This window comes from Colletotrichum graminicola (genome assembly GCF_000149035.1).
Source record: "Colletotrichum graminicola M1.001 genomic scaffold supercont1.75, whole genome shotgun sequence".
Lineage (NCBI taxonomy): Eukaryota > Fungi > Ascomycota > Sordariomycetes > Glomerellales > Glomerellaceae > Colletotrichum > Colletotrichum graminicola.
Window position 1 is genome coordinate 99,570 of NW_007361079.1, and position 27,639 is coordinate 127,208.

The window sequence follows — 27,639 nt, forward strand, 5'->3', positions numbered from 1 at the left end:
CCGCCTCTATCTAGGGCTCCATTTACAATGTCATTTCAGCCAATGCCCAGATCGGAGGTGCCAAGCTTCGAAGAAGGGTTGATACTAGCATTAGTCTGGAGTCAACATAGCGCACGTATAAAGCCCATTATGGAGTTTAAAGATGTCACCAGAGTGTTATTGATATCATGACGAGGGGTTGGAGAGCTCTCTCGTCAACGGTGGCAGCTGGAATCGCCGATAGTCTTGGCACACCAAACGCCAGTTCAGGTTTCCCAAGGGCTCGAGACGACAAATCTCCGTCGAGACTATCAACACAATATGAGACACAAGGGTTGCAGCTGATTTGAGGATTGATGAAATAATATTGGTATCGGGTTGGGAAATGTACCAGACCATGCAGACTGGATTTAACATGGTGCAGTAAAGACAGACTATCCTATCTATTCACGCATTAAGTTTCCGGGCAGGACAGTCCGTCCGACATACAGAAAAAAAGAAGCTAATCATCTCATCCTCCGCCTGGGTATAACGCGATTCCTCCTCATCCGCTCATTACAATTCTCTTTCTTTATACTTCTCAAGTCGGCTCGCGAGTGCATGATGAGCATGGCGACATGACGTGCGATAGAAGCAGGGCCCCGGTCTAGAAGGTCTTCTTCTCCTCGTCGGAGCTGACGACCCGCTCGGTCCGGTCGGGCTGCTGGAAGGTGTAGAGCGGCTCCAACTTGGCACTGCGGTCGAAAAAGACCCAGCGTCTGAAGAAGTAGGGGATGGCTTTGGTGACCTGGTAAGCAGCGAAGCGGCTGGTGGGGAGAGCAAAGACCCAGTCGAGCTCCTCGAGGGTGCGTTGCTTGGTCTCTGGAACCCAAAACAAGATCATGCAGAAGGCAACGACGTTGAAACCAGCATACAGACCGAATGCACCCACGACCTGGAGTCTGTCGAGAATGAACGGGAAAGTCATGCCCAAAATGGCAGCCCAGAACAGACATGTCGCGACGGCGAAACCCATGCCCATTTCACGGTGAGACAGGGGGTAGACCTCGGCCGAATAGGTGAATGGCACGGGGCCTTCTCCAGGGGAGTAGAAGGCACCGAAGAGATAGACGAAGAGGGACACCAGTGCTGTCCGAGTGATACCGGGGGCGATCAGGGTACAGAGACCAGCTGCCAAGAGGGTCCAGGTCATCTGGGGGAAGGTGAACAAAAGTAGAGATCGTCGGCCAAAAGTGTCGATGGTCCAGAAAGCAGGAAAGGCAAAAAGCCAGTTGACCATGCCAAAGCCGAACGAGCCGAGCAGGGCCTCGAAGTCGCCCATCTTAGCCTCCTTGAAGATGGTGGTAGAGTAGAATGCGATAATGTTGATGCCTGTGAGGATGCTTGTTAGGTCCCGACTCTTTCGATTGGTTCAAGACGGTGCCTGTTACTTACCGCACATCTGCTGCGCGATCATGACGGTGAAAGCGGCCAGGTTGGCTCGGCGCACACGAGGGATGGTGAAGAGTTCCTTGAAGCGGCTGACGTAGCTGCTCTTGCCCAGCACCTGATTCTCGAGCTGCAGCTGAGCATGGATAGCGTACATGTCTCGAGAACATTGGATCGGGTTGTGTCGGAGCTGAATCATGGACTTCCAGGCATCATGGTAACGACCCTTCTTCATGAGCCAACGAGGCGACTCGGGGCACAAGTAGATCAACAGGAGGAGAGGGACGGCAGGAAGGAACGGAGCACCTAAAGAACCAGCGTCAGGTCATATGTGGAATAGAGTCGAGGGTCACTCTTTGACTTACCAAGCATGAGGCGCCAGTTGTACTTGGCATAGTAAACGGCTAGGTTAAATGCTGTCCCCAATGCGATACCAAAGGCGGTCCACATCTGCCAAGACATGACGAGAGCACCACGAATAGATGGCGGGGAGTTCTCGGCAGCATAGATGGGGACCGTGGAAGCCTTGGCGCCCATACCAATTCCCATGAGAAGACGGTTCGCAAGCTGCTGTTGCCAGTTGTGGCTGAAGGCAGAACCGATGAGGGGCCAGATGCAGAAGTGGGCAGAGAAAAAGATGACACCGCGGCGACCGAAGTAATGGTTGAGAGGATCAGACAGCCAGCAGCCACAGAGACTGGTCAGGGTTAGCTCATGATTCTGCCCAAGGACTCGAGTGCACCACTTACGCTGATCCAATGTAAGGGCCCGCGTTCACAAGACCCAAGATGAGACGGTCTCGAGTACTGTTGGACTCAATACCGTATTCTGCGGGGAAGAAGATGTTGGCGCCATTGGTACCGGTCTGATCCCATCCCTGGACAGCAGCACCAATGGAGCAAGTGATGATGGTCAGGTAGAGCTTCTTAGGCAAGCGCCACTTGTGTGTAACCTCTTCACGGAGCGCCTTGATTTCGGCCTCGTCAAGGGCTTCGGCGCCGCCAATGTTCTCGTAGTTCTCCGGGTCTTGGGCAACCAGGGCGCCTTTGCGGAATACGGCGATCTCCTCCTGAAGACCGTGGTCTCGGCAGAAGACCTCGACATCGCGCATGAGCTGGTTGTACCCGATTCCCTCCAGTGGGTTCTTGATTCTAGGCAGTCGCTGTTAGCCACCAAGCTTACAGGATAATACGGAGTCGACTTACTTCGCCTCGATGTTACGGCTCAGCTCGATAGGGTCAGGCTGGCCAGTTCCACGCTCCTCATGGTACCCGGAGACATCGGCTACCTTTTCACTGTGGAGACCGTTGTGTAAGCATACCATCTATCTTGAAGAAGGCGGATTGTAACGGACTTACCCCTCGAGGTTGATCTTATCAGCCATGTTGGCTATGCAATAGGCAACCTATTGCTCCTTCCTCTTGTAATATTGTTTGTGGCTCACGCTACAAGGATATACGCGTGACGACGTCTGGTATGGCCTCACAACTCAATGGAAGCACAGAGCGTTTGTAGAACAACCAGGAGAAGACGTGGGCAAGGGCATGCATCATGGCAGGCCATGGATCTTTATAGCTTGCAGCCCACCCCCTTGCCCGTCTTCTTGGGTCAGATGAAAGCAGCCGATGGTCCTCTGCCAGAAACTGAAGCCATCTTCTTGGCGTCCCCGCACACTTTGCATAAGCTTCGACATTTCGGCGTCGGTCCTGCGAAACGCGAAAGGCTGGTATGGATCAAGGGGGCAATCAAGCTGTTAGCCAAGGCTGCCCCACGCGAAGACGAGGAATACTCCTGCGAGCCCAGTCTCTCGATCGGACTTGTTGGTATGTTGGCCTCATGATGCGTCACTAGGCATTCAACTTTGCCAGGTGAGAGCTTGGCGGTTTGTAGATGTTGCTTTTTCCTCTTCTACCTGTGGCCCGCGTCAACGAGGATTCGGCTCGTGCCAAGGGTTCCGGGCGAATGTTCAGGGGACACATGCGCAGGTTCCTTGTCAAACTTGGGCGTCTTTGTGCCTCGTAATGTAACGTGCCGAAAATTGAAGGCATCTGAGTCGTTCGTCCAGTTGCACCTGTCCCACAATGGTGGAAAGAGATCGAGAGAGCCAAGCGCTTGGCGCATTCTTTGCCTTTCGGCCAATGGGGAAAGCCACAGAACCATCCCAGATGGCTCAGCGCGGGGGAGGTGAGACACCAAGCAGGGACACAGGCTCCAAGCTTGATCGTCGAGGCTTCCCATTCCGCTGTGTCCACAAAGCCCCCGCCGAGAGCGCAACTAACCGCAAGCCTGAAGGCTTGAGTGGGCTCAAATGAGCTTGAACCGACCTGACCTCTCTTGGGGCAGCACGGAAAGTTGCTGGCCGGTTTTTGACCGCCCCCTTTGCACAACAGTATTCGAGGTTCGCGGTAGGTAACAGGACTGAACCATATCAGACATGTTTGTGCACAGGAAGGTTGTCTCTCACCCATGCTCGGCAGAAAGAATCCTTGTATTCAAGTTACCGCTGTTTATACAGTAAGGCTTGTCCTACGTCATTCGGAGAGAAAAGAGGGTGGGGCTGTAAGCAGAGCAGGAAAAAAAAACACAAGGAAACGGGGGAGTGCCATTCATTGGCTGATGTGTTTCGTGTCTTATTTACGGAGTAGTGTCTCATGGGAAGTCTCTAGGGAATCGCGGTATCCGACCGACATTAGGCAGACTGCCGAGTCTGAGCCGCCTGGGTCAAGCTGCAGCGGTGCGGGCGTGAGAGCCATTGTGGGAGCGGAGTTGTGGCCGGGGAAAGGCGGAGGGTGGCGGTTGGGGTTCCTTGCGGGGTAGAGGCTTTTAAGAGCGCGCAAGGCAAGGCTCAGGCACAGCACACAGAGACTACACTAGAATCTCAAAGGGCTAAAGCCGAAATGGATGCTGAGTTGTATTGGACGGAAGCAGAGATATGAACGGGGCAGTCTGTGGGCCTCGGCAGCGCTAATTTATTACTGTGACTATCAAACGGTTGCTTGAAGTGGCGTAATATGGAACGTTGCTGGCCCCGTCAACGAGTAAAAGCCGAGTGCAGTTGGGCGGTTCTTGAACGGGTCTATGGCACTATGGTGGGCGGCAGACTCTATTCGGACAACGAGAGGCGCTGATTCGATATTGCGACCCGCCATACCAAGAATTGTTGACCGGCATACGGCAGTACAAGAGGCTGGGCGGCGGTGGGGATGTTTCTCCAGTGGGAGCAGGCGAGATGCGAGGCGAGAGTATAATTGCAAGCGAGTTGGGCCGGCTTGCCTAACCTGTAAAGATCGCCGTCTTGGTTCTGAGCATCTCATTGCCCACTGGCTCGACCAACAGATGGCGCCTCTATACGGAGTACCTGTGCTTGGACATTCTCAACCGACCATATTTGCCGGCGTTTTGACAAACTGTACCAGTGGTCAGGGCTCTATTTGAACAGCCTGAATGAGCCTTGTTTGACAAGCTGACCGCGCAGTAAACCGCCTCGACCTTCTGTGTAACCGTACAAAGTGCCATGCAACGCGCCAAGCGACTGGGCTTTGCGGAAATATCTGGACTCGACGCAATTCTTGTCAGGTGATGAAATGATCCTAGACAGAGCCCTCAGCGAACCCGGTGGAATGTGAAGTGTGCGATTCGAAAGGCTAGTTCATTGTTCCGCTGGCTTCGGTAGTGGCGTGCTGCCTCCCTGCAGGGTCACTATATATAGTAACCGTCATCGAAGCCTCAATGTTGCGCTCATTGAACCGTGGTTACTGAGGATACTCGCACCCAGACCCATCCTGTCGTCCCTCTTTCACGCAACAGTCGGTGACAGGTCCAATGCTGCAGGAAGAACACCGGAGGATTACTGTATGAGGTTTGACTCAAGTGGACTGTATTGTAAAGTGATTCGAGCGGCATAACAGTGGACAAGGTGGTCCGATAATTCCCCTTGGGGATTTTGTGGGTTTGGCGGCCAAGGTCGGGGAAGACGGCAAGGACACTGGAGAAGCAAAAGCACACGTTCCCTCAGTGGGGGGCTTGTTGTAACCTGACGGGGACAAATCAGATGCCAGTCGCATGTTGGGATGCTAGGAGTCTTCTTCTGCCCCCTGCTTTCCCGACTAACTCCTCGGGCTTCGAGACCCAGCTAGCTTTGAACCTCGGACAGTGTCCGTTAGACACTTCCTGATCCGCATTGTTGGGCGGCACCGGCGCCACCTGAATGACCCGAATGTTGTTGGTCATATCTTGGCTCTGACAATGGCGGAGGTGGCAGTGCTGCCTGCTCGCCGATGGTCGAAATGAAGAAGACGGGCCTTTGTTTGGACGGCGGACTGTATTTACTTCCGTTTCTCGCAAGGTCATCCATGTTGGCGTGCACGGGAGGATTCGCCCGCAGGAGGCGAGGTGACTGAGCCGCGCCCTGAAAATACGTCACAAGGGCGGCGTTGCTTGGCCCACCTTTGACAGGTCGATACTCATATCGGAACTTCTAAAGGTAGCCCGGGGGTGTATCCTTTGGTGCCCCCGTCACCACGACCGTGGGTGGTGGGCATCGACCTGTATTGATTTGGCCGTTGCGTGAAACAATGACGGCCCTTTCGAATGCAAAGGGTAGAAGTGATCATCCTGTAGAGTACAAAGATCGGCCAAGCCAAGATCTGGAATTGGAAACAGATGTCATATGGGTTCGCTTGAATGCGGGCAAAACGCCCTCGTTTGACCAGATGGGTGTCAGGGTTGAAGAGGACCCGGTCCACGTTGGAGGGGTGGGCGAGCATCCCGTTGCGCTTTGGAGGTTTGAGCTTCCTCGGCGCCATGCCAATGCCACGAGGGAAACAAGCGATAGTCCATGGAGGCGGGTGAAATGTGGACGTTGGCATTGGGAATGGCGCGTAGACGAACAGGTGGAGGACGGATAATTGGTGGGTCGAAATTGGAGAGGGATGAAAAGTTGGAGCTTGGAGACGCAGCCTTTAGCTAGTTCTTGCCCGCCAGCTCTGCCAGCTGTCACGGTATCCCCACTTCCACCGCACAGAAAGCTTATGTAAGAGACGGACCCTGTACGACGAGGAGACGGTCACTCTCATGAGACAATGAGAAGAAAGCAAGAGGGCCAATCAAGACCAAGTTCAGAGGAGGTACACTGGGCTCAGCAGGGTTTTTTTTCTTTTTTCCTTTTTCTTTTTTTTTTTTTTTTTATGTTTTATCAACTCTCCCTGTCTGTGTACGGAGTAAAAGTGTGAACAATATGATGCACGCCGCTACGCAGGAGCATCCATAACCAAAAGGCGTTGCTCATGAAGGTCGCCCGTGTATCACGCGTCTATGAACCGTAATCTGCTCTCAAACTTAATATTGTCTTGCAACGAGTCAGAATGGCTCCGGGCGTCTTTGTAATATCTCACTCTAACCTCGAATGGTAGTTTGTGATCATTCACTTGAAGGACCATGTAGCTTCCAAAGGTCTTGAGTCAGAAACCAGCGCGACAACGTCTCATTCTACCAGTATCTAAACCCATGAATCATATGACATAGCTGTGGAATATCAGTTATGAGGACTAGTTGCAGACTAAGCTCTGAGGGACTTAAGACCATTGGGATAAATCTATTCAAGTGATTGTAGCCCCTTCTAGTCCCTTCTATCCCGTTTCATGCCCTTACAGGTATGGATATTGATTACTAGCTCATATACATATAGTCTTGATTTGATACAAAGGACTGATACGAGCTTTGAGAACCATCGTCTAAACTCTCTGGATCATCACAACGCGGCTATCGTAGTCCCCTTCGAAATCATACTGCACTCCGGTGCTCATCAACGTGGCTCCAGAGTAAGTTCCGTTGCCGTCCAGCGAGTAGGATTCTTCTGGGTCTAGTCCTTGCAGGCGGAGTCGTGGCAAGGCGTGGTTATAAAATGAGCGTATCTGGAAGTAGAAAAGAACCGCCTGCGAACTGTCCTCTGAGATGACCATCGCGGCCGGCCAGTTCGAGTCCTCCGGTAGGCTGAGGCGCCACAAGTCACCCCTGATGACAATTGGGTTGACAAGCTCGCTGAGTGCCATCAGACCCGGGATCTGCGCTTTGTCCTCCTTGGAAATATCTGCCGGGTTCAGCTCGAGACCGAAGGATCCGCCCATCATGGCCACATGTGCGCGGAACTTGATGGGAATTGTCCGTCCAGTGAGATGATTGGGCACCGCCGAGACGTGCGCTCCCATTGCAGCGGGCGGGTACGCCAGGGATGTACCGAACTGAATAAAAATGCGGTCCAGAGCGTCTGTGTTGTCGGATGTCCATATTTGGGGGAAATAATGAAGGATGCCGGGGTCGAAACGACCACCGCCGGATGCACAGCCTTCCCAAAGCACATTCGGGAACCGGGATGTGAGGACCTCGAAAACATGGTATATGCCAAGCATGTAGGAGTGACCGATGCCGGGAGTGGGGGTTTCGTGGAAGCCCCTGTTGTTATCCCACTTGACGTATGAAATAGGAGCGCTTGATAGAATGTTTGAGACCGACTCAATAATGAACTCTTGTACCTCAGGGAGCGCCACATTGAGCACAAGTTGGCTCCGCCTTTCAGTCCGGGGATAGTTGCCTGCATGAAGAACCCAGTCTGGATGAGTCCGGTAAAGAGTCGAGTTGGGATTGACCATCTCGGGCTCGAACCAGAGGCCGAAACTGAGCTTGTCCGACGAGTTGGCGACTTGGAGATCAACTACTTTGTTGACGAGAGCGGGCATACCATCAGGGAAGCGGTCTGGGTTGAACGCCCAATCGCCGAGACCAGCGGTGTCATTTATCCGGGGATACTCTTTGCCAAACCACCCGTCATCCAGAACGAAAAGCTTGACACCGAGCTGGGCCGCTTCCTGCGCCAATTCGTAGATTGTGCTCGCGTTGTAGTCAAAGTAAAGGCCCTCCCAGCTATTAAGCAATGCTGGACGAGTTTGATCAACATACTGGCCCCTCATGAGGTGATTCCGGTAGAGACGGTGGTATTTCCGCGACAAGCCACCAACTCCCGTTTGCGAGTACACGGCGACGACTTCCGGAGTAGTGAGGGTCTCCCCTGGTCCGAGAGGCCAGGAAAGCTGGTAGGGGTTGAAGCCGAGCATGGCACGAGTGAAGCCTTGAGATCCTTTCTCAACCTCAACGGAGAAAGAGCCTGTGTAGACGAGAGAGAACCCCCAGGCTTCGCCTTGAGACTCAGTGGTCTCTGGAAATACGAGCGCCAGGAACGGATTGTGGAGATGCGACGAGTAGCCAGTTGTGCTCCCGAATCTAAGTGGGATTTTTCATTAGTAAATGGGCACGCAAAGCTTTTGTTCTTGTCATTTGCACGCACCCTTGTGTCCCGTAGTCGACTTTCCGACGAAGTCTCATGGCCTCCCGTGCCCAATCTCCTCTCAACTCGATCATTTCCATGTCTGCAAATGGCAAGTCAATGCTAAGGGCTGCGGCCTTGTCGATAGTGATGTTGCCCTGTCCTTCATTTGTGATGTTGACGCTCCTCACAATGGCGTCGTACTTGGGGAAGATAGAGTATGAGAGGTCAACAGCTATAGAGCTATAGTTGTCGTACAGGGAGACGATTAGAGTAGAGACTTCATCCTCATTGCCAAAGGTCGCAGGTAGACCGGGCAAACCAGGCTTTCCTTGAGCAACTCGGTGGGATCGATATTGGAGATCGCTGACGGTGTATCCCTCAGACTGGCGGATTTGCAGCGCAGGGATGCGGAAATCCCCACGGCCAAGATCGGGATACTCCCGTTTGACACGGCCCATCATGCCGACCCAGCCATTGGTAGCAGGAGGCAGCATGGCCATGCTCTCTGTAGCCGGGCCTCCAAAGTGGTCAGAGTAGAGGTCACCCGTAAGCTCGTCCACATGAAAGCGGTAAGAGGAGTGGTCGCCATTGAGGGCAAAAGACTTGCCGTCTACGACGATGCCTGTAAAGTGTCAATTTTTGTAACTCGGGTTGGGGTGGTATCCTCATACCATTTGCCGACGAATTCTGTGCTAATACTTGGCCGGTGAGAACTGCCGCGAAAGCCGCAACGACGAGACAAATAAACCGACAATATCCAGCCATTGTGAGTAAGGTTGGTACTTTCAGCCGAAAATAAACCAAGATGGACTTGTCCTCAAGGCTAGAATATCCTCAAAAGCCTGAACCATCCATAATACTTATGACAGCTGAGGTTCTGGTATTTATATCATCTCTCGCTTGCAAAAGCGGGGGGCACGCCGAGCTTATTACGATAGGATATGTTGGCTTAACCAGCTGGTCACGAAAGCTTCGTCGAAATTATCGGTAGTTCCCATCAAAGATCAGCAGTGCGAGTTCCCACCTCCAGTTAAGCACCACCCTTGCACCAAGGAGAAAGACTAACCTGCAGGTTGGTTCTACGTTACTTTTCAGTTTTCCGCCAGTTCCCCGCCGCGTCTCCCCAGTTTCTCCGCAGGCGGATGCAACGTTCTGCGAGCTAACAACAACCTTGATCTTGCTTTTTCCCGTAACTACCGCACATGGTTCTGTTCTTCCGGCTACCTATAGCCTAGGAAAAGAATTGCAGATGAGGGGTACCGAGTTCAGTCTTGGCGTGTAGCTAGTCAGAAACGACATGGAACGTTCTCTGCGGACAATAGTCCGTTTCAATGGCAGTGCTCTAGTGTAAGCTTTAGTTTAACTTTCCCTCATAGATTGTCACCCGGCGTGTCCGGGTGGTAGTGTAATTACCTACTGGTGGCAGGTCCGTTCGACTATTTTCTAGGTCCCCACATGACAGCTTCCATGCGGGGAACTCCCTGATAATGATCAATCATCTCATGATGACGTCCCACGCGCAGCAAGATGGAGTAGGTATGGGCTGTCTTTCTAGAATGCTACGGACAGGTACTTGTATGCCGGCGCTCGGAAAAAAACCACCCAATTTCAATGTACACTGACAAGTAGCTTCTAGGTCATGGCATCTTCCCACTTGGCGATCGTCTTCTCAAAGCCTGACTCTGTATTTTCAAGCCAGCCTTTCTTGAATGCCCCAGTGAACGCATTACGACTCGAAGAGTAGACGGACTTAGTATCTGAATGAGATTTGCGTGGGTGCGAAGACCATTATATAATGATAACAGTATGGATACCTAGATAGAGGACTGTTAATATGGCTCATAGTTCGATTCACGTCAGAGAGCTACATCTATGGACAAGGAATCGTGCACGCTACGCCCCGTACTCAAGTATTAACCGGCTGGAGTTTCGGCCCTTTCAAACAGCCTTTTTCAAAAACATAATGATATATCTCTCGATTCAAGTCTTATGGAAACCAAGGGTTGGTGCATAGGGTCGGCCTGCCGTGCAACTACAACGTTTGCCGTTGGAAAAGAGCCGAGCTAGAACCATGGAGCCATGCAGCTGTTGTATGATTGTCCATATAGGCCTTATACTACCGCGCCTTATTCCTACGAGTTACGAATTGCTCGTAATTTACCAACCAAATGAGGATAACGATTAGAAGAACGAAACTTCATCGAGACTTTTCACTCGTTTCTCTGTTCTTCACGCAGGTGTTGACCCAGTGACGATGCCTGTCTGCCACTGCTGCCACTGTCAGCCGCGAGAGATCGGGAGACAGCTGCTTACATAAACATACAAGAAGTGAAACGAACACAGTGCACTTACGTAATAACGGTCGGCGATTGCACTGTCGGTTTCCGACCCCACTGTGCCGTCTCGCGAGACAGCTTCCTTATCCGACAGGTCTTGGAGCGCTCATTTGTCACTGCAGCTATCGTTGACCCGCTGTAGATGCGCGCCTAGACTGGGCTTACCTATTCTGGTACAGTGCTTCTTCCTCTTCCTCCCTTGTGCGCGTGCCCCTCCTTCGTCTGGAAATCCGAACCCCTCCAGATAACCTGGACGTGTCTTGATGTTGGCCAGAACACCTCCGCTGGCAAGCAGCATCGCTCTTTTCTCCACGTACATACCACACCCTGTATCACCAAGCCTCATCGGTCGACTCCGAATCCCACTCTCCTTCACCGCGACGTCCCGGCCTCTTGGTAGAACGCCGCGAGCTTTGCCACCACAGCGCGTTGCACCTCCAGTCAGGGCGATACCAGCAAGACTCTACTCAACCCCCGCTACCTCCGCAACCATGACCCAAGACTACGAGACAGTGCTCAAGGGCAAGTATCCCGCCAAGGAGCATGCTCTCCGTGTCGCCGACTACGTCAAGTCCAAGGTTCCCGATGCTACCGGCATTCTCTATGTTGAAGGTCGTATGACCAAGATGCTCGAAGACAACGACGAGCCTGAACCCTTCAGGTGATTCCTCTGCCCCTCTTCTTTGAACCCTGATACATTAGTCCAAACAACAGAATATATACTAACACTAGGCATAAAGACAGCGCCGCTATTTTTACTATCTGACCGGTTGCCCCCTCGCCGACTGCCACTACATCTTTGACCTCGCGACAAGCAAGTCGACCCTCTTCATCCCCCCCATTGACCCTGATAGTGTCATCTGGTCTGGTCTGCCCGTCAGTGCGGCCGAGGCAAAGGAGTTGTACGACGTCGACGAAGTCAAGTACACTACGGATGTCAATGCCGAGCTTGCGCGCCTTGGCAAAGGCCCCAAAAAGACCGTCTTTGCCATCCAGAACCAGGTCTTGGACAGCATCACTTTCCTCGAGTTCGACGAAAAGAACTTCAGCATTCTGAAAGACGCAATTGAACGTTGCCGTGTAGTCAAGGACGACTACGAGATCGCTCTCACCAGGAAGGCCAACGCCGTTTCGACCGTTGCCCACCACGCCGTTGTCGAATACGTCAAGAAGGCCAAGAACGAGCGGGAACTGGAGGCTCTCTTTTTGCAGCGCAGCGTTGCGAACGGCGCCAAGAACCAGGCTTACCACGGTATATTTGCTGGAGGTCGCGCGGCTGCCACCCTCCACTATGTTGCCAATGACGCTCCCTTGGAGGGCAAGCTCAACCTTCTTCTGGATGCTGGCACGGAATGGAACTGTTATGCCTCCGACATTGTGAGTGATGCCTAGCTTGGCTTTGATGAGAACCGACTTCTTTAACAAAACAGTAGACCCGGACGTTCCCCATTTCCGGCAAATTCAGCAAGGAATCCCGCCAGATCTACGATATTGTGCTGAAGATGCAGCTGGAGACGACCGCCGCCCTAAAGGAGGGCGTCATTTGGGATGAAATTCACCTGCTGGCTCACAAGATCGCCATTGATGGACTCCACTTGATTGGAATTCTTAAGGGCGACAAGGACGAGATCCTCAAGAACAGGACGAGCGTTGCCTTCTTCCCCCACGGCCTGGGTCACTACCTTGGCATGGACACTCACGATGTTGGCGGTAACGCCAACTATGCCGACAGAGACCCCATGTTCCGTTACCTGCGTGTGAGGGGAGCGCTCCCCGCTGGTAGCATCGTCACCGTCGAGCCGGGTATCTACTTCTGCAGTTTCATTATTGAGCCGTACCTCAAGGACCCAGTCCACTCCAAGTTCATCGATAGTGCTGTTCTGGAGAAGTACTGGGACGTTGGCGGTGTGAGGTATGTTCATTCCAGACCGTAGCATCCAGGGTCGTGCAATGTACTGACAAGACCAGAATTGAGGACAATATCCTGATCACGAAGGACGGCAGCGAAAACCTGACACCCACTATCAAGGACCCCGACGAATTAGAGAAGATTATCCAGGCAAGCTAGAGAACCTCATTAATCCAAGTGTAGAGACCGAGACTTGAGGATGGCGATGCCGCACACTAAGATGGCGACTGTAGCAGCCTGTGATTCAAGAACGCGGATGGCTACGCTGAAACCATGCCAGTTCGTCTAAATGCTGTTATGAATTTTCGGCCAAGGCCATGAGGCTGAAGCCAATATCGTGCCCCCCCTGCGCAATGAATTGTCGGACAATGTCCAATGATTTCGCGCCTAGATCCACCTTTTCATCCTCGTCTGGGATGCCTCTGTCAACCGGTCCCTTCCTGTCGCCGTCCAGCTCGTAGAGATGACCCGTGTCCGGTGACTTGACGTAGCAGATGTAATGGTAGTTGACGTCGTCCTCTGCGCTGTCCGGCGCGGGCGTGTCGCGTTTGGTCGCAACGGATGCGTAAGCATCCTCGAGCTCCTGGGACCCTTCCAGAACCATGGCAGCCTGCGCCGGGTCCATGGGCGCTGCGATGGACAGGAGGCTGTCCAGCAATGATGCCGGCCCTGGGTCTCGCGTTAGAATGGTCTTCAGTCTGACGTCATAAGACTCACTGAGAAAGTCCTTGGCCCGCCCGTTCGCCAAGGCGTGCAGTATGGCGTATAATCCGCAGGCGTTGTTGATCGTCTGCTTGAACCAAACGGCGTCCTCGTCCTCCTCGTCGTGGTCCACCATCCAGTCCTTGGCGCCAGCCTCCTCTTGCGTCAATCGCGTCTCGAATGTGGACGTCGTGGGGAAGACGAGGACGAGTGCGAGGATTTTTTGCGGTAAGGCGGCGGGGTCGTCTAGTGTGAAGATGTCCTGAAACTGGAGAGACGGCGAGGCGCCGAGGAGGGCGATGAGCTCGTTGAAGACATCAGGGTTGGACTCAAGGGGAATGAAGGCCTTGTTGTAGGTCTGCGGCATCTTCAGGGTTATGGCCGGGTTGGGGCAGCTGTGAGCTGTTATGAGACTGGAGGCGAAGAGGAAAAAGAGGAATCCCCGAAACATGCGTTGTCAGTTACCGTCCGAGGTGTTTGGTCTTTGCTGCTTCCTGTCCAAACGACGACGAGGTTGAGGAGCTTGTCTAGTACTCGGCCAACTGCTGTACTGTACTCTGAAGTGGGGGCAGTGACGAGAGGCGAGGCGATTGATGGGCAGGCACCTAATTACAGGTGACAAAGCTGGCGGTGGCTGCTTACTGAGCGCTGTAATCGCTGAGCGCACCCCTATCCACTGCTCATTCGTCATCCGTACGTCCACCCAAGTAAGCCGGTATTGTGAACACCGTTTTCGTGAAATGACCTCTAGACAATGCGCGCAATCTCGCTGGTGTGATATAGCAATGGGAATGAAGACCCGACCTCATGATTTAACATGAAGGTTTGTACACGCCGATGGCTTATGGAATCAGGAGTTATGATTAAACGAATTATACAAAATGTAAATAGTCAGCGGATCAGAAGGCGGGGTCAAGAGGGCGAAAAGCGACGACTAGATGCTCTTGGAAATGCTGATAGAGCAACCATCCCCTGAACACAGCCAACACGTATCTTCACAATCAATGGGTGGCCACAAGCGACCAGTTCTAGATATATACACGCAAACCGAGTATCGAAGTCAACGCTGCCTTGGGGGCAAGGCCATCGGCCCCTTTCCTTCGGAGCCTGGTTGAGAACTCCACCCAAAGCTCCACCGGGAGACAAAAGCCGCAAATCTTGGCGCCGTCTTCCGGGGCCGTGGCCGGCGGCGGCCGGCGGCTCGGAGCAGCAACAGTAGCACACCCATAGCGCATTCACCCTCCCCCACATGACTCCCCTCCAACCCCAACAGCGATAAGATAACACCTAAAAGAGGGAGGGGGCTCCAACGGTCATCCTTCCCGTCATGAGACGAATTGACTACCCACGAGGGTAGGTGAGGAGCTAGAGGGCTCGCCGTCGATAGTCTGCCTTCAGTCAGCTGGACATCTCAATTTCAATTTACTCGCACACTTGTTCCTCGCTTGTTCTTCTCCTGTTCTCTTCACACCTCCATCTGCTGCAAAGTCCTTCGGCTGAGGCCATCTCGCGATCTTTCCGTCCCGTGCACTCCCACACCATCGTACCTACCAGAAACCACACCCGCCATCACCATGACGCGGTTCCGCGTCCCATTCTCCTCCCTCCCCCTTCCGGAGCGCCTCCGCGTCCTTCCCGCGCCAACTGTCCGCATCATTGCTCTCCTCGTCGCAGTCAACGTGCTCATCTGGACCGTCGCCGGCATTCTCCTGCACTTCCACCCGTCCCTCATCTCCCCCGCCGCCCTCTCTTTTGTCCTAGGCCTCCGCCATGCCCTCGACGCCGACCACATCTCCGCCATTGACCTCATGACCCGGCGCCTCATCGCGTCGGGCCAGCGTCCAGTCACCGTCGGCACCTTCTTCTCGCTGGGCCACAGCACCATCGTCATCGTCACCTGCGTCGTCGTCGCTGCGACCAGCGGCGCGCTGAGGGACCGCTTCGACGGCTTCACGCGAGTGGGTAACATCGTGGGCACCAGCGTCAGCGCTGCCTTCTTGCTGCTGCTCTGTGCTGGCAACGGATGGGTGCTGTACAAACTTGTCAAGAGGCTGCGCGTCGTTCTGGACGAAGAGAGGAGGCGGGGGCTGGGGGGTTACGAACCCACCGAGGTAGAGGAGGGAGATGCGGCGACGAACCTGAAGTTGGAGGGCGAGGGCTTCCTGGCCAGTGTGTTCAAGAAGGTTTTCCGTGTTGTGGACCGGCCGTGGAAGATGTTTCCTCTCGGGATTCTGTTCGGGCTGGGCTTTGATACGAGCTCCGAAATTGCTATTCTGGGACTTTCGAGCGTGCATGGCGCGCAGGGTACGAGCATCTGGCTCATCCTCATCTTCCCCGTCCTCTTCACCGGTAAGTCATCTCCTCGCCCGCGAAACCAATTGGATGAAAGCGAGTTAACGTAGCCAGCTGGCATGTGCCTTCTGGATACCACGGATGGCGCCCTGATGATGGCCCTCTACACGTCCAAGGCCTTCTCGCGCGACCGCGTCGCCATCCTGTATTACTCCATCGTTCTCACGGGCATCACCGTCCTCGTCTCGGCCTTCATCGGCATCATTCAAGTCTTTTCACTCATCGCCAATGTTGCCGAGCCCGAGGGCAGCTTCTGGGACGGCGTGGATGCCATCGGGGAACACTTTGACATCATCGGCGGCAGCATCTGCGGGCTTTTTGTCGTCGTCGGACTGGGATCCGTGTTGGTGTACCGCCCGTGGCGGACGAGGGTCGAGAAGAGGGCCGAGGCGAGGGCTGTGCTGGCGCCCGAGGAGGAGAGGGGATTGGAATCAGGCGAAGGGCCCAGTTACGGTACTATTGCTGCCGAGGATCCCGTGTTGAAGAAGGGAGACGCTACAAGTGAGGCGAGTGTGCAGGATTAGATTATACAACATTCGGGCATGGGGTGACACCAGAAGGTTGGATCTTCAAAGTACACGCAAGTTTGCATGTGGTATTAATGACTAAAGTTGGACGGGGAATATGATGGAAAGGGTATCTGTATTCGATGCCAAACATCTTGACTCCGGGGCTATGATGATAAAAGCCCTCATCATCCTTCTCCCAAAACCTGCCTGTTCGGTGATTATGTAGACCGAGCAACCAACTGCCTCGCGCCAGATCAGTCATGCGTACCTCACCAGACACAATCCACATGCACCAGGTACGGTCAGCGACCGAACCGCCTTTGCCGTACGACTTGCCACGAATGAAATAAGACGTCAATTACTTCTCGCAATCAACTGCGTCTTTTTGCTCTTCATCAGTCTCTTTCGCCTTGGCCTCGTAGTAAATCTCCAGGAGCGTTTTCGCCCTCGTTGGCGCCTTTTGTTCGCTTTGGACCGCCGAGGTGCAGCTCTCACAGGTTGGCGTCGAGGAATCGTGGGTTTGCTCGCTCATAAGCTTCTTTTCCAGTTCTTGAAAAAGGCCGTGTTGTAGTTTAGTAGACTCACTGAGTCCTCGTCCAAGTGTTGCGTCCGGTCCTGACTGCGACCGAGCCATCCCTGGCACTTTCCACTTCACCACTGATGACTCCGGTACTTCACATGAAGACGGCTGAAGCCTCTCTAGTATCGTCAGCTGTTCCAATTCTCCGTCGGCCTTCTCGAGTTCGGCGAGTATTTCTTCTTCGAGTAGACACAAAACTGATGTGGCATTGGCGTAGTCTTGTAACTGATCCCGCTCCCTTTGGATGCGATCGCGGACTGCGGCCATCATTTTGATGCATATTTGCCGCTTTTCGGAATCCATGTCGTGAATCCTGATGTATGATGAATGGAACCGAGAAGACGGATGATGAGTTTGATGGTTGTAAGTAGAAGTTGGATCTGTGTTCAGCCGCCATCGAACCGGGTCGATATACAACAGGAGCACCCATCTCCGATACTTGGATACTGAATTTCGGTTCGGGTAGGCGTCTTTGAGCCATCACCTTGATAAGGAAACCAAAAGTTGATCAAGAACGTTTGGCAAATGACCTTTACCATGGTTCGAATCCATTGTGTTGCGGATGTGACTGGAACAGACTCAAACCTTGACGAAAGCCGTGGAGTTCCGACGGTCCTGTCAAGCATAATTCTGACAATGTGCATATGGGTTAGGGCTTTGGTCATAAGTGTCCATCTTTCATCAGGATTGGTCATCTTCATCAACACTATTGGTAGATTTGATACGTCTTTTTTGCACCTTGAGCAAGCGGTGGAGAGAGAAAGTAGAGGTAGATGTGACTCGGAAATAGACCTTCAGGCCCGTGTGGGCTACGAGTACGAAGCTTCACCACGTTTTCGGGTTTTGGAGCCGGTAGCGCTTTGGAGTGAGGTTTTGCAGAAGAAAAAAGGACGAGACGAGCGGACGCAGGTCCGAGACAAAGGCGTTGCAGAAAGCTCGTCGTCTGGATGGAGTAAGGTGATGTAGCCGGGAAGAGACAAGGAGATGCGGGACCGGAGGGAGCGGTGTGGCGGGCGTCGGACAGAGCCCGAGAAGGAACTTGGTCCAGACTTTTGGGCCAATCCGTCCGAGAAACGGAGGCTTGGGTTATTGTGGCCATGTTGTGTAGGCGTGTCTGCTGGCCAGGATGGGAATGGAGCACGCTACAGCCGTTGGTGGTCCATACGAAATGGTGCAGAGGGAGGGGCCTCCTCAACGTTCCCGGATCGGCTATTCCGTTAACCAGCTCCAGCGTCGTCGCCACTGGCGCGTTTCTGGTGGTTTGTATGATCAGGGTCCATCCACACTGTGCCGGCGTGATACCTGTGCGGTACCGGTATTTGTACATATATATGTATGACTGACTGGACTGAACTACATCTTGCCTTATCTGAAGTCAAGCCTCGACGGACCGCCACCTATCATAAGCCTAGGTATGCTCGGGCATCCTCTTTCCGTTAAAAGTACCGTAGCACGTAACGGAGATGTCAGCCATCCGATTCGTGGCGGCCGCCGGTCGCATTCTCCAAACGGTATACTAGAGGCCCAGGTGTCAGACATCCCGTTCATGGCGAATGCCGGCATGTCGTTCGTTCATCGATCGTCGGAAACAAAGACAGCCCCGAGTGGCCAGTTGTGGCCTGCAAGTTCTAGGTGCGATGGCCCGAGTTTGTCCACGTTGCTGGACAATGCAACCATGACATGCAGTGCGGCGCCCTTGGCCGTGTGCGCGTGAGATTGCGCGCGGCGAAAAACAAGTTTGGTAGACAAGGCGACCACCTATCCTGAGGCTGAGAAAGGCTCGCGGGATCATGCAAGCAGGCGGCAGGTAGACGGTCGTACAGTGAATGCAGTGTACAGTAAGTGGGTGTGTTGTGCTGTAATGCACGGTGTGCTGTGCCTGCTGATGCTGTCATCGTCTGGGCACTTCTGATAGAACCCAACAGGCCTCAGAGGGACGAACGCATAGGCATGGCAGACAAGAGGAAGAGGCTGTGAATCAGTAGGGGAACGCGTCCTTGCCACCTCCTGGATGCTGCATACGTGTGTCCGTAGGTACCTACCGGTAGGTGTTGTATCGGTGGGTGCCCATCGGCAACTCATGCCGTTCTTGTGGACTCGCACACACGTACAGGAGGCTGGCAGCCATCCCCGGATTCCGCTGTCGGTTTCCCGCTGTGCTTGGGTGGCATCCACGACTGCAGCCTGCAGGCGCCGACGTCCGTTAACGCCTAGGACGAAAGTGGTAATCAGAGACGCCGGCGCTAGGGGCTGAGGCAGCACGGGTTTATTTGGTTATCCCGCCGAACTATCTCGCAATCTCGAGATACCAGAGGGGATCATCGGGTCTTGTCCAACCGAAGTACAGGGAGGGCTACGCTACGGATAGAGCAAGTAAGCATCGCTGTGGGCGGCCCGAAATAGAAAAAGGCGGAGGGATGTCCGGCCAGCGTCGAGTCGTCCTGTTCTATTTTGTATGTGGCCGTAGAAGATTGGTTTGCTCTCCAGCCCTGCTAAAGAGGCGGCCGCGAACGTGACCAGGTCAAAGGATGCAGATGCCTAAGCCGTCCATCCCATCGGAGCCGATTGCAGCAAGCCAACGGCTTTGGAATTGAAGCCTGCTGGCAGTGAGGCAACCAGATGCGCGAACATGGTCGCTGCTGGGTATGCTACATGTAGGTATTCCCGACTTGGCCGATGCGTCGAGGCAAAGATGACCAACACCGTCAGACGGGGCTGATGGGAGGATATCCAGGTCGAGTCAGTGGCGGCCTTGTAGCGGCGAGACGTGTCTTTTCCGAGCCACTCTTCATGAGGGCGATCAACAAGGCCAGAGAAAACAAGGGAAGATATAATAGCTGTCGATGAAGGAGACGAGACGCCAAGCCTTGAGCGGGCGACCGGGGAGAGAGAGGAAGTTGGAGGCAAATGCTGCAGACAAGGAGACGGCGAGGAACAAAAGTTCGAGGTTCGCGCCTTGTTCCTTTTTCGGCCAGAGACTAAGACTGATGAGCCTCTCTCACTTCGGTTCGCCGCTAGCGAGCGGCGTTCCTTATCAGCAACGGCAGGTTTCCACAGCCAATTGAAACAATCATGCCTTCCTTAGAAAGTCGTCTGGACTTGTAGGTAGGTACGCTAAAACTTGTTATCGGGCGGTCGCTGCAAGAACACTCACTAGCGCCTCCCGGTGCATGACAGGATGGGGCGGGATGCCCAGATGTAGTGTACATAGGTGGGTACATCTTACTGTACGTGGCCCCCGGAACGGAACCCGTCCGCGCTCCCTGTATCCATGTACAATGTACAATGGTACCAGGCCGAAGTTAAATACCCGGTTAGGTAACTAACGTCCACCCCCCTCCTGCAGAGCTTCACTTTTGGTGAATATTCCCCCTCTATCATGATGTCGGTTATGGGGGGTAACATCATAGGGGTATTTTACTTACCCCTGTCACCCTGTATATACCTGTATCCGTACCTGCCGAGGTACCTAGCATACCTATCCACCCACCCCACAGAAGCCGTGTCGGTCCCTCCACAACCCTTTTCTCCGGCGCGTCTCGCAGCCTCCAAATCTTGTCCAGAAACCAGCCGTACGACGCCTTTCTCTCTTTGTCCAACACACGCCATCCCGCCCGTCATCTTCTTTGCTACCCATTCTCACTTCTCCACCGCCGTCGATAGACTATGCAGAACGAACGAGACCCCTACTCCTACAAAGTACGCTACCCCAAAGAGACACTGTCTGGCTGTCTGGACCCTGGAACCAGGCTATGCTAGTCTCGACGCCAAGATTAACCCTTGACCTGCCCCAGCTCATGGATGCACATGTTGGGGGAGGGGGACTCTGAGGGGTGACAAGAGGAAGCAGCAGCAGCAGCAGCAGCAGCAGCAGCAGCAGCAGCACGACGATGTTCATGTTGGCCACGACAGGCAAGTCGTTGGGGTCCGCCCTGGCGTTTTGATGCCGCCAGCCTCCCCCCGAGACCACTTCCTTGCTTCCGACTCGACGCCGTTGCCGCCTCGTTGTGGTGAATGGATCATGTCCGCCCTCCATCTCCTTTTGGTGCACGCCATCCGCTTGCCAGACCTCCGGCCACCCTGGTCTCGACTCATGCCTGTCCTCCGATCGTCCCATCCATCCCGCGAGGCTGCGACTTGTTCGTGGAGAAACCCAGCACTTGCCGGTCTTAGCATTCTAAACTAGGTGAGGCCCTCCGCCAGATATCTATTCGTACCCTCTCCCTCCATCTTCTCTTTGCCTTTATAAACCCGAGCCGGATCCGCCCTTCACGACTCGTGTTCAACCCCTCCCCCCCAAATAGATACCCTCCATATCCCATTCTCGTTCCGTTTCGCCTGAATCGCCCGTCCGTGCTACCTTGTTAGGCTGCCCTCCTTTCGTCCCATCTTGCCGTAACTGACCCGCGCACCACACAGTGACTGGAGGAGCTTTTCCTGCGAGCTGGCAGTTGAAGATATTTACTGTCCGCCTCCTGCTCGTCGTTGCCGTCCTTAATTCTCTTCCCTGATCGCCGTGATCCATTGACTTATCCAACTTTCATCCCGGCATCCTCCGTTCCACCGCCAATATGCACGGCTATAGCTCCTCAGAAGAGTCGGATGACCCTCGCCGCCCTCGTCCCGTCCCGGCATCGAATAGCAACAACGACCAAAAGAAGAAGAAGAAGAAGAAGGCGCCTCCCCAGCCGTCCATCAACCACATCTGGAAGAGGTTCCAGGACAAGAAGTTTAACAAGGCACTCGCCGTTCTTCCTTTCGACCCTGTGCCGCCACCGGCGAGCTCCGAAAAGCCCAATGAGCTGCTGACTGCCGGCTATGAGCGAGCCGCGGAAGAATGCCGCCGCAAGGTCAGGAAGATCATACAGGAGTGCAGAAGAGTCAATATGCGATACCGAGACCCCGGCTGGGATTTGGTAAGTCTGCCTATAACAATAAAACAACGCTATTCCCAGTCAGCTAACTTTTTGCTTCTAGGATTGGGATCTGAAGTGGGAGAAAGGCCATTGCCTTAACACCCTCGGCCACACGAAATGGCAGCTCTCAAGGTCCACCCTCTCGAACCCTAGCGCTTCCGTTCCCAAGGCTGTCAAGCGTGTCCACGAGATCTTCGAGAAGCCCACTTTTATGAAGAATATCAACGGCAGCGACGTTAAACAGGGCAGTCTGGGCGACTGTTGGCTCATGGCTACCATGACTGCTCTCGCTAACGTCGAGGGCGGCATCAAGCGCACCTGTGTCGAATACGACACTCGGATTGGTATTTACGGCTTCGTTTTCTACCGCGATGGAGAATGGATCTACTCCATCATTGACGACAAGCTTTACCTTAAATCTCCTTGTTGGGACTCGCCTAGCATGCAAAGAGACCTCCTTCAGCAGATCGATCGTGAGGATGTGGAACGTGTCTATCGCAAGACGTACCAGACCGGTTCCAAGGCGCTGTTCTTTGCCCAGTGCAAGGACCAGAACGAGACCTGGGTACCTCTACTTGAGAAGGCCTACGCTAAAGCCCATGGGGATTACGCCTCTCTTTCTGGTGGCTGGATCGGCGAGGGCTTGGAAGACCTTTCTGGCGGTGTCACCACTGAGCTGCTTACCTCTGACATCCTTGACACCGATGGCTTCTGGGTGAATGAGCTTTCCAAAGTCAACGACGAGTTCCTCTTTGGTTGCTCTACCGGTCTTCTCGACGGGGGCTACGGCGAAAGGGAGGGCATCTCCGAGGGTCACGCGTACGTAATCATGGAAGCTAGGACGCTCAAGTCCGGAGAGCGCCTGATCAAACTTCGAAACCCCTGGGGAAAGATCCGCAAAGGCGTATGGGAGGGCGCTTGGTCTGACGGGTCCAAGGAATGGACCATGGAGGTCCAGGAGGAGCTCGGCCATCACTTCGGCAACGACTCCGTTTTCTGGATCAACTACGACGATTTCCTCCGCAAGTATCAGCACATCGACCGAACCCGGCTGTTCCGAGACCCCGCCTGGCGATGCGCTCAACGCTGGATCGGCGTCGACGTGCCCTGGAAGTCGCAGTTTAACGAAAAGTTCCAGATCAAACTGACTAAAGACGGCCCGCTTTGTCTGGTTCTCTCTCAGCTGGACAACAGATACTTCAAAGGGCTTCAGGGCCAATATTCTTTCCGCATCCACTTCCGCATTCATGAGCGTGGCCGCCCTGGCGCCGAGGACTATATTGTGCGCTCCCACGGAAACTACCTCATGGATCGATCCGTCTCCATTGAACTGCCGGACATGCCCGCTGGAGAGTACAGCATCTTCATGAGCGTGACCGGCGAGAGGGACACCAGTTTGCCCTCTGTCGAGGACGTCGTGAAGCGTGAGTGCCGAAAGCGGGTTGAAAACGACAAGCTGGTCCAGGTCGGATCCGCGTACGACCTGGCTCACAGCAAGGGCGCCGCGCACCTCGAAGAGGTTGCTCGTTTGCGCAAGGTCAAGGAGCAGCAGCGGGCGTCAGAGTCCCGCCAAAGGGAGCGTCGCAAGCTCTGGGAGAGGCGTCATCTGAACCGCGAGATTACCAAGAGGCAGACCAAGAAAAACAATGAGAAACGACATCGCAAAATGGTCAAGGCCGAGGAAGAAGCCAAGAAGAATGCTGAAGAAGCCAAGAAGAAGGAAGACGAATTAGCGGAGAAACGAGCAGAAGAAGCCAAGAAGAAGGAAGACGAACTAGCAGAAGAAGCCAAGCAAAAGGCCGAAGAAGAAGCAAAGAAAGATACTGATGCCAAGAGAAAGGATGAAGCCGGGACGGAGAGGGAAGAGGAGACGAAGACGACAGAGGCAGAGAAGTCCAATGACGAGGCCGTTCTGACGAATGCTGTCAAGGAAGTGCCCAAGGAGGCCAAGCCTGACCAGAATGAGGCCGGCTCCTCCGAACAGAGTCAGAAGCCAACAGAGGTGGAAAACGACAAGTCCGTTTCGGACAACAATGCCAAAGACGGCGTGGAGGGTGACTCCAAAACAGTGTCCAAGGGCGAGCCCAAGGAAGATGCGGCTGATGGGAAGCCCGTCGCCCAGCCTGCACCAGCTCCAGAACCGGCCCAGAGGGTTGAATACGACTCGGCTGACGATTCATCGGACTCGCCAATCGAAGACTGGGAGGAGTTGTACAGTGATGATGACATGGTCAGAAAGCCACGTCTTACTCCTTCAGGTCCACCTAAGACTCGCGACGAGCGCTACGAGTCTGAGGAGGAGGAGCTACCCGATCCTTGGAACGCCATCTGTATCGTCGGTGTCCGCGTCTACTCCATGGACGAGGATCTCGAGGTACATGTCGTCATGGAGGGCGGCGAGCTCCAAGAGGGCGGTATGGGCAAGAAGGGCGAAGCCGACCTTGACAATGCGCAGGTCAATGCTGGCGGAGAGCGTGAGAAGCTGGGAGCTAACAGCATGGTGGACGACGTCAAGACCGAGTCTGCGAAGCCGCAAGACGAGACTGGGTCTGAGACCGTCTCCGTAGCCCAGGCAGACGTCAAAGAATTTGACCAGAAGGACGATCATGACGCGACCAAGGAGGTCAACGAAGACTCCAAATCGGAGACCAGTGTCGATTCAGACAGAAGCGTCAACACAGACAAGACGTTCGACTCCTCAGGGTACGACAAGATGGACTCGGGAACTTCCACCCCCGAGGTGATTGCTACACCCGAAGCGACACCCTTAGAAACCAACAAGGAGCTGTGCTAGAGCCATCTAGAAGATACAGAGTGACGACGCACATGAGGGTAGACGGCAGAGCAGAGATTGCTCAGACCAAGATTTGATGAGGCCTTTGGGCGTTATGAGCATTTAATTCGACGCCTAGTCTGCGGGCTGGGGAATTGCATGCGTGTTTTTTCTAGCGAGATCCTAGGTCCGTCTTGTATTTGAGGACCTTTGTAACAGGACTCATGTTTGGTATCACATGGCAGAGTCTTAGTCCACATAGATTCTGTTCTACTTTGTGCTCCATGAGTGGGCTGGTCTCACACCTGACGGCAGAGTCACTTGCTGTAATAGTCGTTTATCAAATATTTGCATTGAGCATACCGTCTGAGTTTCCCCTTAAGCATCCGCGCGCTGTCAGGACGCACGCCGATGTTTTTATCGGAGGAGGGCCTCATTCAATGCCAGTATTACTTGGAAAAGTACTAACTCTGTCTACCGGAAATGCTCGAGAGTACAGCAAGGGCAACAATATAACAGCTAGCGGACACAAAGTACGGGATTCCCAATGCGGCGCCACCCAATGAGATGCCTCGAACCCAGAGGACCATCATTAGAGGCGCGCCTAACAGTGATCCTGAAGTTTTGACCATCATGACGATAGAGAAGACATGTGATTCAGGATCGACCATATCCAGACTTCGTTCGTTCCGTTTTGGAGCGACGTAAGGTGATTTGAGCAACGAGAGGGTGAAGACCGGGAGGGCGGAGCCGAGAGCGTAAAGAAACAGCGACGGCACCAACATCCAGATCTGTGTGGCCAGGGCTATAGCTAAAGCACCAAGTATAGAGATTACCAAACAGATCTTGGCATAGCACATATTCATACGGTGGCTGACCACTTCGGGGGGGATATGAAGCGACCTCTTCTGGCCAGAACGTAAGATTGCGGGAACGATGACTGTAAGCAGTGTAAAGTTGACCACAGCTTTGGCGGACAAGAGATAGCCTGTGGAAGCAAACGTCCAACCATACCTCTTGGAGATGTACTGCACCAACAGCTTGGTGTCTGAGCTTGCAAGAGACGTGAGGATGAAGCTGATGAGAAGAAGACTCATGTTGCGTGGGTGACTCGCGATGATGGATCGCAAGGCACCGAAACGCTGGACGATAGACCGTAGGAGAGATGCTTCGGCGTCTTGGGCTTTCAGAACAGGAGACGACAACAGAGGCCTCGCTTGATCATCCGTATTCCGGGATACGGAAGCACGAGAGTGATTCTCGGGTGAGTCGCCGATGAAAGATATGGCCGGGATGGCCAAAAGAAGGAGGGATATGCCGATCCAGAACGGTAGCCATAGAAGTAGACTCATAGAAGCCGATGCAAGGGCCGGACCCAGCAAGTTGACAACATATGAAACAGAGCTCATCCATCCAAAGTATGTGGCACTTGATGGCCCAGTCAGTACAAACATGCCCCAAGTAAGGCTTTCAAACCTAGGTCCAACTCACCGTTGGACGTGATCATCCGTGATGCCAGATGCAATTGCATATGTGATTGAGTTGAAAACACAGTCGCCACCCAGTACGGATAGAAACGGCGATGCAACGATGGCCTTCGTTGGCATGATCTGTTCGAAATAGCCCACGATGACGGCCCACGCCAGCATGACGATGCGGGGGGCAAGATTGAGACAGAGGATGGTGCGCCGCCCATATCGTTCGGCGAGAAAGCCCAGGGGAATCGTCATGACGAAATCTAAAGGTCGTTAGCTGCGAAGCGCTTATCAGATGGCGCGAGTCTATGCTCACCACCCACGATCCAGCTAGTCTCCATGGTTCCCTGGATCCAGGCCAGACCCTGCTGGACGCCGTCAACCTTGCATAGGCGCTCTTCGACGTTGCCATCTCGATCGATGACCGATGGGTCCGCGATCAGATAGTGCTCACGACACAGCCGGCGCTCGATCACCCTGCTCAGGGGGAGTTGGTACAGGCTAGCAGCCAGATTGACGAGGAGCACGAGCGCGAGCAAGGCCCTGATACCAGCTTTCCGCTGCCTGTACGCGGCCGCTGACGCACCAGTGGCGGCACAAGAGATGCTCTCGTCTATAAGCTGCGTAGCAGACGGCATGATTCCGCCACCGAGTATGTCTTGCGGTTTATGTATCAGGACTGATAGCGACCCGAAGATGATTTGACGCGACGGGTTTCGGGGGACTGGTGCCATTGATGACTAAGCACACCTTCTCGGTCCCGTAGGTGAGCAACGCATAAATCTTGCTTGTCCATGATCTTGATTGATAACGCGATGGCCAAAGGCCCCTCAAATAAAAGGGGTATGATCACAAAAGATTGATCGTACAAGTTGAATAGAGTTCTCATTCAATGGTGCCAGAACTATTCATGTGAGCTTCTGAGAGCGAGAGTTGCTCTGGGCACAAAAGTTCAACTCACACTAATCGTTGTGGTCAGAACAGATTTCTCATGCATTCCAAGGCAGGAAACTATCGAAGAGCTACTTCTGAAAAGCCTCAAATAAAAACACCAGAAAACTACCCAAGTCGTTCAAAAAATCCGGTCAAGTTTTTTGCTCCCTTTCTAAGCTCTTCTTCAAATCATGACGCAATCCAGTGCAATCCTTGCAATTCAACTCATTCCAACACTCTCAAATCTTTGATGTTTTCTCATTGCTTCAACGACGATCATGGTTAAGAGTTCTGAGAACCTGAGCCACCGCCATTCCCTGGAGGATTCTGTCGTTGTCCGACGACGCCAAAAGGATTCGAAGTCGGAGCATAACTATTGTCAGCTTCACTGTTCTGCACCAATTGCCGTAGACCACCCTGACCAAT

The 27,639-nt window shown here is 53.7% G+C and overlaps 9 protein-coding genes across 9 annotated transcripts; 3 read left to right on the plus strand and 6 right to left on the minus strand.

The window, feature by feature from the left end:
* Positions 1 to 625: 625 nt before the first annotated feature.
* Positions 626 to 2,791, minus strand: GLRG_11120 (uncharacterized protein; the record flags this gene model as incomplete). The annotated part of the gene is made up of 6 exons (XM_008101805.1): positions 626 to 1,350; positions 1,414 to 1,713; positions 1,773 to 2,104; positions 2,157 to 2,558; positions 2,613 to 2,702; positions 2,766 to 2,791. 6 exons carry the CDS (start codon positions 2,789 to 2,791, stop codon positions 626 to 628), a joined length of 1,875 nt encoding a protein of 624 aa, XP_008099996.1.
* Positions 2,792 to 7,139: 4,348 nt separating this feature from the next.
* Positions 7,140 to 9,493, minus strand: GLRG_11121 (melibiase; the record flags this gene model as incomplete). Its single annotated transcript, XM_008101806.1, has 3 exons — positions 7,140 to 8,682; positions 8,747 to 9,350; positions 9,400 to 9,493. The coding sequence occupies 3 exons, from the start codon at positions 9,491 to 9,493 to the stop codon at positions 7,140 to 7,142; spliced, it is 2,241 nt and encodes a 746-aa protein (XP_008099997.1).
* A 2,062-nt stretch (positions 9,494 to 11,555) lies between these two features.
* GLRG_11122 (metallopeptidase family M24) lies at positions 11,556 to 13,132 on the plus strand (the record flags this gene model as incomplete). The annotated part of the gene is made up of 4 exons (XM_008101807.1): positions 11,556 to 11,725; positions 11,805 to 12,441; positions 12,498 to 12,976; positions 13,033 to 13,132. The coding sequence occupies 4 exons, from the start codon at positions 11,556 to 11,558 to the stop codon at positions 13,130 to 13,132; spliced, it is 1,386 nt and encodes a 461-aa protein (XP_008099998.1).
* Positions 13,133 to 13,268: 136 nt separating this feature from the next.
* On the minus strand, positions 13,269 to 14,042 carry GLRG_11123 (ubiquitin carboxyl-terminal hydrolase, family 1; the record flags this gene model as incomplete). Its single annotated transcript, XM_008101808.1, has 2 exons — positions 13,269 to 13,642; positions 13,691 to 14,042. 2 exons carry the CDS (start codon positions 14,040 to 14,042, stop codon positions 13,269 to 13,271), a joined length of 726 nt encoding a protein of 241 aa, XP_008099999.1.
* A 1,207-nt stretch (positions 14,043 to 15,249) lies between these two features.
* Positions 15,250 to 16,551, plus strand: GLRG_11124 (Ni2+-Co2+ transporter transition metal uptake transporter; the record flags this gene model as incomplete). The annotated part of the gene is made up of 2 exons (XM_008101809.1): positions 15,250 to 16,024; positions 16,082 to 16,551. The coding sequence occupies 2 exons, from the start codon at positions 15,250 to 15,252 to the stop codon at positions 16,549 to 16,551; spliced, it is 1,245 nt and encodes a 414-aa protein (XP_008100000.1).
* A 343-nt stretch (positions 16,552 to 16,894) lies between these two features.
* On the minus strand, positions 16,895 to 17,419 carry GLRG_11125 (uncharacterized protein; the record flags this gene model as incomplete). The annotated part of the gene is made up of 1 exon (XM_008101810.1): positions 16,895 to 17,419. One exon carries the CDS (start codon positions 17,417 to 17,419, stop codon positions 16,895 to 16,897), a length of 525 nt encoding a protein of 174 aa, XP_008100001.1.
* Positions 17,420 to 20,780: 3,361 nt separating this feature from the next.
* On the minus strand, positions 20,781 to 21,233 carry GLRG_11126 (uncharacterized protein; the record flags this gene model as incomplete). The annotated part of the gene is made up of 1 exon (XM_008101811.1): positions 20,781 to 21,233. One exon carries the CDS (start codon positions 21,231 to 21,233, stop codon positions 20,781 to 20,783), a length of 453 nt encoding a protein of 150 aa, XP_008100002.1.
* A 454-nt stretch (positions 21,234 to 21,687) lies between these two features.
* GLRG_11127 (calpain family cysteine protease) lies at positions 21,688 to 24,826 on the plus strand (the record flags this gene model as incomplete). The annotated part of the gene is made up of 2 exons (XM_008101812.1): positions 21,688 to 22,032; positions 22,094 to 24,826. The coding sequence occupies 2 exons, from the start codon at positions 21,688 to 21,690 to the stop codon at positions 24,824 to 24,826; spliced, it is 3,078 nt and encodes a 1,025-aa protein (XP_008100003.1).
* A 443-nt stretch (positions 24,827 to 25,269) lies between these two features.
* GLRG_11128 (major facilitator superfamily transporter) lies at positions 25,270 to 26,918 on the minus strand (the record flags this gene model as incomplete). Its single annotated transcript, XM_008101813.1, has 3 exons — positions 25,270 to 26,233; positions 26,297 to 26,543; positions 26,597 to 26,918. 3 exons carry the CDS (start codon positions 26,916 to 26,918, stop codon positions 25,270 to 25,272), a joined length of 1,533 nt encoding a protein of 510 aa, XP_008100004.1.
* Between the last annotated feature and the right edge of the window lie 721 nt (positions 26,919 to 27,639).